Genomic DNA, 12181 nt, shown 5'->3' on the forward strand with positions numbered 1-12181 from the left:
CCCGAGGAGTGGACAATGCCTGCAGTTAATGAGACGTTTACTGAGGGCCTACTCTGTGTAGGGATCCCTCGCCCTCTCGGTGCTCCCACGCCTGGGAGACGTACACTTACACTAGGGAGTATTTGTGGGTGTTTTAATACAGCTCCAACAAAGTGGCTGGGGTTGGGCAGATCTGGAGACGCTGCCCAAGGACAGGGCTTAGGTGGGCACTTGAGTGAGGCAGGGGTGCCGAGGTGGGTGGAGGCCCCGGGCACAGATGAGGATGGGGAAGGCTGTCTCAAGCAGAAGCAGGTTAAGGAGGGGGGGGGGGGGGGGGCTATGGTGAGCTCTAGCTGGGAACCTGCTACAACCGGCTCCCTCCGGACAAAGTCAACAAGGCGCGGACCCCAGAGCTGGTGGTTCAAGGCCGCCGGCAGCGGGCGCCGCTCAGTTAGAGCCTCCGCGGTGCCCTGGGACGCGGGCCTCCGTTTCCCCGTCTGCTCCGTGACCACAGGAACTCCTGACTCCATCGTCGGTGTGGGTGACCCTTCCGCCTCTGCGTGCAACAAGTGGACGCCGGAGGGGAGGGGAGGGAGAGAGGGGGAGAGGGGGAGAGGGGGGAGGGGGAGGAGTAAGCTGGCAGCCGCCCAGGCCGCGGCGGACGGAGGCCGGGCCGAGTCCCCGCGCTGCCCCGCTCGCTGCCGGCCCGCCGCCGCCGGGCCCTCCCCCGGCTCGGGGTGGGGCCGCCCCTTTATCTGCGCGCTCGGGCCCGGACGCGCTCGGCCACCTCCCCGTTCCGCTCCGCCCGCCGCAGGTACCCGCTCGGGGGGCGTGGGAGGAGCGGGCGGGCGCAGCCGGTGCTCCTGCGGGGCGCGGGGCGCCGCGGGGCAGCCAGGACCCAAGTTTGGGATGTGGGTGTGCGAGGGTCCCACGGGGAGAGAGTGAGGGGAGGCAGGGCCGCGATGCGGGGGCGGGGGCTCCTCCGGACGCCCCGGGAAATCCGCTGGAGCGGCGTCCCTGCCGGGGAGGGGGAGCGGGAAGGAGGCGCGAGGGGAAGGGGAGCATCTCGGGGACCAGGGGGCGGAGGCGGGCGGGAGCGGGGAGAGGGCTGCTGCCTCCGCCGGGGAGGGACCTAGGGAGACTGGGGGCAGGAAGGGGTGTGAGTAGCTGGCACTGGGTAAAGTGCGGGGCTCTGCGGGGGCGGAGAGAGGCTCTTGCGATGGGAAGCTCCCCTGGTGTCCGGAGAGCGGGGGTTCCTGCGCCCGGTGCGGGAAGGGGAAGATGGGGCCTCACTCCACCCACAGCATTCGCCTCGCGCCTACAGGCTTTGAGGACCCAGAAGTTTCCTGCGACAGCCCCTGCGGGCCTGGCCCGAGGGCCGCCAGGTCCGGCCCAGGCCGGGAGCTGGAGCTGGAGGGATTCTCGGAGCCTGGCTGCACCGGGGTGGCTGGCCCAGCTTTCTGAAGGGAGGTCGTGGGGCTTGGCCCCCCTCCAGCTCCGTCCCCCTGCGCTGGGGCTCTGGCTGTCAGTGGGGGAACTCGGGCTGTTTCTGTCTCCTGTGCTGAGTGGCTGTGGCCAGCTTACCCACCCTCTCTGGGCCTGCCTTCCTCCTCCAGGTTCTCCCTGTGCTCAGAGCATTTATGAGTCTGAGCTCCAGAAGAATTCCCTGAAGTTCTTTCTTTCATTCCGATTACATTGTTCAGTGCAAATGGAGTCCCCAAATGCAGTTACAAAAAACAAAAATGGTTTCTGGCCGAAACCGGTTTGGCTCAGTGGATAGAGCGTCGGCCTGCGGACTCAAGGGTCCTGGGTTCGATTCCGGTCAAGGGCATGTACCTTGGTTGCGGGCACATCCCCAGTGGGAGGTGTGCAGGAGGCAGCTGATCGATGTTTCTCTCTCATCGATGTTCCTAACTCTCTATCCCTCTCTCTTCCTCTCTGTAAAAAATCAATTAAAAAAAAGTGGTTTCTGTTCAATTTTGGAAGATATTTTCCTTAAATGCATTGGGCTGAGTTGGGGAACTGGTTTGCATTGAGGGAGGTGACCCAGTTGCTGCCAGCCAGGGATGAAAACTTGGCTTGTATAATCTGTGGCCACCCACGGGCTGCCTGGGAGCTGGCCACAGAGGATGAAGGGCAGGAGAGCTGGCTCAGAGTTAGATGGACCGGCTGTGCCCTGCCAGGATATCCTAGAGCTGTGACACCCGCTTAGGCGCAGGTTGAAAGGGTTGTAAACAGCAAGCGACTGTAAATTATTAAAGTTCTTTGTAAACAGCAAGCGACTGTAAATTATTAATGCTAGTGCCTAACCTTATTCACATGTCGGGCTGTGTCAGACCATGTCATCCTTGGCAGTGTCCCTCAGAGGGTTCACCTCTGACAACCCCAGTGTGAACTCAGGTCTGCCCTTCCTGTTATTTGTACTTAATGAGTTTAAACTTTGCTTTCCATGGCAAGATAAGGTGGTCTTTAAGGGAGAGTGCTGAACAACCAGAGCTTAGAAAAGCAACAATACCTTTGAACCTTGAACAAGGAGGGCATTGGGGTACTGCCCACCCCCAGTCAAAAATCTGCTTATAAACTTTTGATTCCCCCCAAAACTTAACTACGAATAGCCTGCTGTTGACTGGAAGCTTTACCAATAACATAAACAGTTGATTAGCGCGTGTTTTGTACGTTATATGTATTATGTACTGTATTCTCATAATAACAAGCTAGCGAAACAAAAATGTTATTAAGGAAATCATAAGGAAAATACATTTACGTACTGTACTTATTTATTGAAAAAAAGCCCATGTATAAATGGACCTGCACAGTGCCAACCCTTGTTGTTCAAGGGCCAACTGCATTTTGCAAACCAGGAGGCAAAAGAAGAAGTGGAATTATAACCAAATAATATTTATGAATAGGTGTTTTTTTTTTTTAGGTAGGCTATTAAACTCCAAAAGGTCAAGAAATTCATATCCTTAGGCATTACCCTTCACTGTTAATTAGCTGGGCTATTATTTGACGAGGGTGGTATTTTAACTGCTTTGTTCATGTGAAAGCTCCAGCCTGGCACACAGTAGGCCTAAAACAGATGTTGGTATGTCTCAGGGACCGAAGGGCGCTTTGAAGTTCCTGGTGAGGTCACTCTCATTGACATGTGGAGAAAAAGAGTCAAGAGGGGAATGGACTTGTCCAAGGTCACACAGGGACCGCGTGGCTGAGCCAGGAGCAGCACCCAACAGAAACAGTGGAGCCGAGGCTGTGCCAGAGCCAACACCCAGCAGCCGTGACTGTTTTGCTTTTGCAAGAGCCCCGAGGTAGTTAATTGTTAGTCTCTGGTTATAAATGTGGAAAGCAGGCTCAGAGAGGCAAGTCGCACAGCTGCTAAGTTCCAGTCTTGAAACCCAATTTTCACATGAAAGTGGGGGTCTGGCTTCCTTTGAACTAGTCCGCTCAGGTGAGTGGTGGGTGCCCTCCCCTGGGGCAGCGGTGCCCTCCGTCACCACCTGGGTGGCTTCTGTCTGGGCTGGGTTTTCCTGGGCCCTCGGGCGTTTGGTTTGTTTGGTGTGTCAGGCAGGCTGCGGTCTGCTTCATTCACCAGATGCTCCGGCCCTGGCAGTGGTCCTTGTGCCTGGCGTCTAGCAGGCACTGAGTAAAACCTGTGGGATGGGTATAACCTGGCGCTCTCCCACCCCAAAGCTCATTTCCTACCCCTCCCCACAACCTGGTCCTCTGCTTTGCCCCCAGAGGCCTTAAGGGACTCTTTGATGGTATATCTGGTGGAGAGACCCCAAGGAACAGAGGGTGGTGAGCCTTGGTTGGGGATCGATGCGAGGAGATTGACCTTCAGTTTAGGAAAAGGGGAATGGGAATTGGGAGGGCTGGAGAGGGGGGAGGGGAGAGGTGAAAGGAGCTGCTCAAACTGACAGGAACTCCACTAGGGCCCTGAGATTTCAGTTCTGAGGCTCTGCCAACCTGAAAGCCTCCCAAACTTGCAAGACATGCCCAGCCAGGCCACATGCCTTTTGGATTACCTGCTAGCACTGTTTCCCTCCTTGACTCTCTCCCCTACTTGTTCAGGGAGGGGGCCGCTGGGGCTGTGGGGCTGCAGTCCTTCCCTGGGGGTTGCACTTCCCAGCCCCCCCTCTTGGGCCTGAGGGCCACGGATAAGTCTTCAGGCCTCGGTGAATCCGGGGGGGTTACTCTGAATGGTCTTTGCTGAGAACAATTTATTTAATAAGGTCAGTGTCCCAGAAGTCCAAACTCTAGCCAAATTTCAAACTCTAGCCAACTTTCCTTGTCTCTAAATGCACCCTCAGAGAAAGGTAAATATTTAAAGAGGTACAGTTAACTTTTTAAAGGACCCAAATCCAGTGGAACCAGCGATTGAGAGCTAAAAGAGGACGGAGTTTTTTGTTTTATCAGTCTTCACCCGGGGATATTTTTCCATTGATTTTTAGAGAGAGTGGGAGAGAGAGGGAAAGACAGAGCCTTTAGTGGGAGAGAGAGGGAAAGACAGAACTCAATAAATGACTGCTATTAATAATAATTAATTACTACTACTATTAATAATTAATAACAATAGCAGTCATTTATTGAGTTCCTAAAATGTGCTAAAACTTTGTTCTAATAAATTTAATTTTTCCAGCAACCTACAAGGTAGATATTATAATTGCCACGAGGGAGCTAAGGATCAGAGAAGGTAAATCACTTGTCTTGGGTCACACAGTTACTATGTTGTGGAATCAGAAGTCAAACTTGGTTTGTCTGAATCTGAAGTCCATTCATGAACCTTTATATCATCTGCTTTTTATTCCTAACTTCCTTTTACTCTGAATTAGAGGCCCTGTGCTTGAAATTCGTGCACTCGGAGTGGGGGGTCCCTCAGCCCGGTCTGCGCCCTCTCGCAGTCTGAGAGCCCTCAGGGGCTGTCCGACTGATGGCTTAGGCCCGCGGCAGTCGGACATCCTTAGCGCTGCCGTGGAGGCGGGAGAGGCTCCCACCACTGCCACTGCGCTCACCAGCCATGAGCCCGGCTTCTGGCTGAGCAGCGCTCCCCCTCTGGGAGTGACTGACCACCAGGGGGAAGCTCCTTCATTGAGTGCCTGCCCCCTGGTGGTCAATGTGTGTCATAGCGTTCCGCCTTTTGGTCGATTTGCATATTAGCCTTTTATTATATAGGATAAGGGACAAAAGCCAATCAAGTTTGCCTGATATCCATCAACCAGGCCCTGGACACCTGGTCTCAGCCCAACTTCGCCTGCCTTGCTGTGTGATCTTGGGTAAGTCACAGCTTTTCAGCCAGCTTTTGGTTTCCCCGGATGTTTCATGCAGAGGTTAATGGCGAGTTTCCTCCTGCAGCTTAGGTCCATCTAAGAGGGCCGAGTTTAGCCTGGATTTGACCAATGTGGGAGTGGTGATGGGGGGAGGGGAGAGGAGTGGAGGTTGTTTTTAGCCCCACCCTCTGGTGACATCACACAAGACACCTCCAGTCCCTTGAAACCCCGCCCCTAGTGACCCTGACCTGTGGAAGTGCCACCCAGTGCTTGGCATCTGGTGAATTTGCCTAGTCCCACAGAAGTCATCAACCCCAGGCTCTAGAGAAACCCCTAGGTAAGCAGTGCAAGGGGGCCTGGAATAGGTGGGTCCTGGCCGCCTGGTGGGCACGCCTCAGAGATTGCCCCGAGGGTGTACCCACCCTCATCCTCTGGCTGGGGTCTAAAGGAAGTAGGGCGGCAGGACCTCTGCCATCTCAGTATGTGGCCTCTGGGTTCTGTGTGTAGGGCCCACTGTGCCTGGGGGAAGGGGAAGGCTGTGAATGAGGAGGTAGCTATGAGCCAGGGCTTCACTGGGGCGGAGCCAGTGGGTAGCTGCTAACTGGGGGAGACAGGTCCTTGGATGTGAGTCAGTTGCTAGAAGCCTAAGAGAATAATTTATAGGAAAGGACTTGGTTGCCTGTTTTAGACCAGTATTTTCCAAAGTAGTTCTGTGGGATGCAGATAGGTGTGACAGCAGGCGGGGCAGCAGCTGAGTGGCTAAGAGTCTGTGCTCTGCAGTCAGAGAGCTGGGTCCAATCCTGGCTCCACCTCTCTCTGTGTGTCCCTGTGTAACCTAGGGTGAGAAGCTAACCTCTGAATTTCACCATTCTGAACAACAAATTGGCATAATAATACTTACCTCACAGACTAGTTATGAGAATTAATTGCAACAAGGTTGTAAAGAGTAAGCATAAACACTTATTACATTTCAGCTGGCTTTATAATATAATTAGGATTCAAAATCGCATGGCGCCATCCACCCTCGAGTTGCCGGTCCGGCCCTGCCTTGCTCCCCAGGCCCTGCAGCCGCTGCCGGTCCGGCCCTGCCTCCCTCTCTGGCCCTTGAAGCAGCCGTGGCCGCTGCTGCTCAGGCCCTCCCCCAGGGCAGGCGCACGGAGGCCCCTGCCACCCCACCCCTGACGCTGTGCACGCAACCTCCTCCTGTTCGGTTGACCCATTACGGTGTCCCGGTTAATTAGCATATTCTCTATTATTTATATACTAGAGGCCCAGTGCATGATTGAATCATGCACGTGTAGGGTCCCCTACATGCTTTCGCTTTCGATCACGGGGGGGAGCTGGTTGTCTGTCCGCTGGTGCACCAGGCCTTTCAGAAGCCTCTGGCGCGGCGAAGGCTTCTGAAAGGCCTGGTGCCTGAGTGGACAGGCACCCAGCTCCCACGCTTTCGCTTTCGATCACAGGGGAGCTGGGTATTTGTCCGCTGGTGCACCAGGCCTTTCGGAAGCCTCCAGCTCGGTGGAGGCTTCTGAAAGGCCTGGTGCTGGAGCAGACAGGCACCCAGCTCCCCCGCTTTTGATGGTCTGGTCCGCAGCGGGACGTGAGCTCGCTGCCCCAGAGGCCCCTTCTGTGCCGCAGCACAGCCATGGCGCAGACGCTGAGCTCGCGCCGCCGCTGGTGACGCGAGCTCAGTGTCCCGCTGGCCCAATCGGCTACCCCGGCCACCCCGAGTCCCACCCCCTGCGCCTCCCGCTGGCCCAATCATGGGTGTAGTGGAGTGATGGTAATTTACATATTACCATTTTATTAGGTAGGAGATATATATGTATCTATATATATCTATATATATATATTATTACTGAGAAAGGAATTCTCAGTCACGTAAGCTTGGCAAATGTAGGTTCAATAACAGAATGAAGCAGGCTTCTTTCCTGCAGACTTCTCAGAGCCTTTAATATGCTCTGATGCCTTGGGAAGTTCTAAGAGTGGGGTAGGGAGCATTTGACTGACATAATGGATCACAGAGACCCAGGAACGAGGCCACCATAGCATGTCAGCCTGCCCTGGTCTTTGCCCTGTGGTGGGATGGAACCCTTGCTGGATTGGGCAACTCTGGGAAAGGCCTCTCTGCCTCTGGGTTCCTGTTTCCTCACAGAGGAGCCGCACGAGCTGTGGTCAGAGGCCCTTTGGCGCCCTGAGGTTCTGAGTTGGGGAGAAAAAGTTGTAGACAAGGATGGAGGCCAGATTGCTGAGGTGGTAGCCCGCTCTCTTGAGGAGGAGAAGATCCAATATTGGTTCCCCCACCAGCAAGGCAGGACAGGGGTTTTCATGTTTGGGATGGCAGTGGTCCCAGTAATTAGTCCATCAGCAAGGTCTGCTTCCTAAACCTGTTCTGTTTGGGGAAGAGGAAGTGGGAGAGTCCCGGACTCCCCTGTTGTAGCATCTCTCGTGCGGTAGAGTAATGACTTCTTTCACACCTGCCTCCCCACTGGACTAGGAAAGGCTACAGACCAGAGCGACTCCAGAAGTGTCATGTGGGAGGAGCTTACAGATGCAAATTAGGCTGGGGGGCGAGGAGGCATGTGGGCCGCCTGGACCATTTGCTGGTGGTAAAGAATATGAATGCTCTTCCTGCCCAGGTCTCCTTGCCTCTTGCAGTGCAAGAGTAGTTGTAATAAAATCTGATGCAAATGTAGTAGTAATAAATCTGATGAATGATGGACAGACAACCTGGCTGCTGAGTTCAGTAAGCTTGGTGGAGGGAACTTATTTGATGGAGGGGAGTTGTCTGGCAGGTGCTAGTTTTTCAATAGATATTTGATTTAATGAATGATATGCTGAATAATGATAGCCTGAATAAAGTAACTGGTACCGACAAATGCTACTAAAAATCTATAGCATATAATTATGAAATGATTAATAGCACTTGCCATCTTATCTTGCAAAGATCAGTGTAGGGTAATGGTTAAGATTGGAAATAGGCCTGGCCGGTGTGGCTCAGTGGTTGAGTGTCAACCAATGAACCAGAAGGTCATAGTTTGATTGCTGGTCAGGGCATAAGCCCAGGTTTTGAACTTGATTCCCCAGTGTGAGGTATGCAGGAGGCAGCCAATCAATGATTCTCTCTCATCGTTGATGTTTCTTTCTCTCCCTCTCCCTTCTTCTCTGAAATCAATAAAAATCAATTAAAATAAAAGATTGGAAACAGGATTTAGATTGTACCTCTGCTGCTTCCTAGCTAGGTGGATAATAGGGTACTTAACTTCTCTGTGGCTCAGTTTCCTTATCTGAAAAATGGGGTAGTATCAACTTCACAGGGTATTATGAAGTGTAAATGAGGCCATTAAAATGCTTAAAACAGTGTCTGGCACATTGCAAATACAGTGCAAGCATTTGCTATGATTTGTTTTCCTTTCTATAATCTCTACCATATCAACCATATCATGAAGTTCCTGAGGGCAGGGCCCAGATCCTTTTCCACTTCGCCCTCCCCTGGATCCAGCACAGGACCTGAGGTAGAAGAAGAGCTCAGTATTTGCTGAATGAATGAATGAATGAATGAATGAGTTTTAAATGCTAAATTGTATAACCCATTATAAGTTTCCCACAGGGGAAAGTGGGCAGGGGGCAGTAAGGAGGTGGCAGCTTGTGGAGGGAAAGGAAGTTGGTGTGACATTTGGGTTAGATGGGGATTGAGGGTGGGAGCAGGTCATAAAGTCTTGAAGGCTAGGGTGAGGGGTTAGATTTGATTTTTTTTTTTTTTTTTTGGAATTGGCAGCCATGGCTGGGATGGAAGGGCTGCAGGAGGGAACTCTTGAGTGCGGGTGTGGCTGAGGGGAAGGGCTGTTTTTATAAGGGTAAAGTTCCTGGAACTTTCAGCAAAAAAAGTGGCTTTTATGTTGGGTCTCAGAGGGTATGAGGTATTTATCAGAATGCAGTTAGTTGTTCTTTGACTCAACAAACTGAGTGTCAGCTACCTGCTAAGCACCAGGGGTTCACAAAATAACGAGGCAAACTGCCCAGCCTCGAGCTCACATTAACAATGTTAATGTCCATGCGAAGTGTTATATGGTCAAAGGATACATATGTGATGGTAGGAACTCAAGTGGAGAGGTCATCATCTGAGGTTCAGGGGGCCAGGGAAAGTATCACAGATGAAATGGGTTTTGAGGGATGAATATGAGTTTGCCAGATAAGCAAGATGAGGAAAATATCTCAGGTGGAGGGAACAGCTTATGCAAACGTATACATATGTGAAACAGGCCCAGGAGGTTGGTGAGGCTGTGGCTGGATTGAATACATTGTGGTTGAGCCATACTAGGCTGGAAATGACAGCAGGGATAGATCATGGAGGGTCAGTGGGAGACTAAAGGGGCTAAAAATAGAGGCAGCTGGTCTGTTAGCAAGGTCATTGTCACCACCAGGTGTACACTGATGGCAGCATAAACACAGGAGGAAACAATGGGGCTGTTGTGTGGAGCTTGGACTCGGAAGGAAGCGGCTGAGGTAGTGAGCCTTATTAGCGAATGCATTCCTCAGACATTTACCGAGCACCTATGAAGAGCCAGGCACTGTTGTAGGCATTTGGGATTCATCAGGGAGCAGGACAATCATGAATCAGAGCTGAGCTCTCCCTTCGGACGACTCCTTTCTTCTGAAACTCAGCGCAGGATAAGGGGGGCGGGCAGGAGGGAGTAAGAACTGGGCATGGGGGTGAAGACACCAGCTCCTGACTTTGCTCTGGTCCCTCTCCCAGCTCCCTTCCCAGTCCACCGCCATGGCCACGATGGTGGCCCAGAAGCTTAGCCACCTTCTGCCCAGCTTGCGGCAGGCCCGCCAGGAGCCTCCGCCGTCTGTGCGGCCAGAGCCTGTCTTCACGGTGGACCGAGCCAAGGTGCCACCCCTCTACTGGAAGCCGTACATCTACGTGGGCTACCGGCCACTGCATCAGACCTGGCGCTTCTACTTCCGCACGCTGTTCCAGCAGCACAACGAGGCGGTGAACGTCTGGACCCACCTGCTGGCAGCCCTGGTGCTGCTGCTGCGGCTGGCCATTTTTGTGGGGACCGTGGACTTCTGGGGAGACCCCCACGCACTGCCCCTCTTCATCATTGTCCTCGCCTCCTTCACCTACCTCTTCCTCAGTGCCTTGGCTCACCTCCTGCAGGCCAAGTCCGAGTTCTGGCATTACAGCTTCTTCTTTCTGGACTACGTGGGCGTGGCTGTGTACCAGTTCGGCAGTGCCCTGGCACACTTCTACTATGCCATTGAGCCTGCCTGGCACGCCCAGGTGCAGGCCATTTTCCTGCCCACGGCCGCCTTCCTCGCCTGGCTTTCCTGCACTGGCTCGTGCTACAACAAGTACATCCAGAAGCCCGGCCTGCTGGGCCGCACGTGCCAGGAAGTGCCCTCCGCGCTGGCTTATGCACTGGACATCAGCCCGGTGGCGCACCGCATCCTGGTGTCCCCCAACCCTGCCACCGATGACCTTGCTCTTCTCTACCACAAGTGCCAGGTCGTCTTCTTCCTGTTGGCTGCCGCTTTCTTCTCGGCCCTCATGCCCGAGCGCTGGTTTCCTGGCAGCTGCCACCTCTTTGGGCAGGGCCACCAGCTCTTCCACGTCTTCTTGGTGTTCTGCACTCTGGCTCAGCTGGAGGCTGTGGCGCTGGACTATGAGGCCCGGCGGCCCATCTATGAGCCACTGCATACCCGCTGGCCCCACAACTTCTCCGGCCTCTTCCTGCTCACCGTGGGCAGCAGTGTCCTCACCGCGTTCCTTCTGAGCCAGCTGGTACGGCGCAAACTCGATCAGAAGACCCAGTGAAGGGAGGTGGCAGCTGGTAGGGAGGGAGGTAGAGTGGGATCCCAGGGGTCCGGGCTTGGCTCCATATAGGAACAAGGCCTGGTAAAGTTGTTTGTGTCTGCACTGCGGTGTCTCTGTGCGCACGCCTCAGCTACCAAGGATGCCACTGGCTAGTCCTTGGATTTAGGGATTGGCCTGGAGTTCTGGGGTCCACTCCTGGGCCTGCCCTAACTCCCTGACTTGGGAGAGGGAAAGAGATAAAGATGTGGCTACCCTGGTTTGCCTCCCCACATTGCCTCTCGCTACAGGTGAGGATGGGGGGTGAGGGGGTGTCAGCTGGGGCCAGGACTCTGGTTTGGGGCTTCCAGATTATCTAGAGGGGGTGAAGGTGGAATTTAGGCCAGAGTTAGATTTGAGCTGAGAGGCAGAGGAGGCCTCAGCAAGTCCCATGTATCAGATTTCATTGGTGGGTGGGGAAGGGGCAGGACCAAAGTGTGTGCAGGATCTTACCATGGTCTGAACCCCAGCCTGAAGTTTTGGAGCTTCGGGGTCCCCAAAGGTGAAGATTGTGCTAGGTGCAGGTGGATCCCATCCAGTGCCCCATATCCCTCAGTCACTGTCCCCTGCAGCGAGCTCACCCTCCTAGCTTTGGCCTCCATGTTCCAAATGTCCTGTTCCCAGCCATTCTCCTGGTCTCCACTGGGCCCTCTGGATCAGTGTAGGATCAAAGACTTTAATATTGGGATGAACTGTCAGGGGAAGCACTGAGGAGGGAATAATCGGTATGGCCTGGGTTCCCTCAGGGTTTTGGGTTGGGAAGGGCGAATAGGAGTTTGCAGATGGAGAAGAGGAAAGGTGTTCCAGGCAGAAGGGAAAACCTGTACAAAGACCAAGGGGTATGGAAGGAGTTCCGTGGGGCTGGAGCTAGGGGTGGTCCGGACTTTGCTATGCCCTGGGTGCAATAAAGTTACTGTGATAACAGCTGCCTCTTTGTTTTTTGTCTCCTGTTCCAGGGAGACCCATGGGCCTGCTCATGGTGTGGTTTTGTTTTGTTTGTTTTATCTTTGCCTGAGGTGACATTGGGGCCTTGTGTACTATATGTATGAACTTTTTATATTTTTGGAAGGGAAGTGGG

At 53.7% G+C, this 12181-nt stretch overlaps 1 protein-coding gene across 5 annotated transcripts; it reads left to right on the top strand.

Annotated features, from left to right (window-relative positions):
* Nucleotides 1-662: 662 nt before the first annotated feature.
* Nucleotides 663-12055, top strand: PAQR7 (progestin and adipoQ receptor family member 7). Of its 5 annotated transcripts, none has more exons than XM_079777430.1 (3): nucleotides 680-793; nucleotides 5149-5249; nucleotides 10000-12055. In XM_079777430.1, the coding sequence occupies exon 3, from the start codon at nucleotides 10021-10023 to the stop codon at nucleotides 11065-11067; it is 1047 nt and encodes a 348-aa protein (XP_079633556.1). In that variant the 5' UTR covers nucleotides 680-793; nucleotides 5149-5249; nucleotides 10000-10020; the 3' UTR covers nucleotides 11068-12055. The 5 variants fall into 5 exon arrangements, with proteins under 5 accessions (XP_079633557.1, XP_079633556.1, XP_079633558.1 ...); XM_079777432.1 differs by lacking the exon at nucleotides 680-793 and adding an exon at nucleotides 1134-3424 and having other exon boundaries at nucleotides 4616-5249; XM_079777433.1 differs by lacking the exon at nucleotides 680-793 and adding an exon at nucleotides 1134-3424.
* Nucleotides 12056-12181: the final 126 nt, after the last annotated feature.

This window comes from Cnephaeus nilssonii, assembly GCF_951640355.1.
Source record: "Cnephaeus nilssonii genome assembly, chromosome: 7".
Classification (NCBI taxonomy): domain Eukaryota; kingdom Metazoa; phylum Chordata; class Mammalia; order Chiroptera; family Vespertilionidae; genus Cnephaeus; species Cnephaeus nilssonii.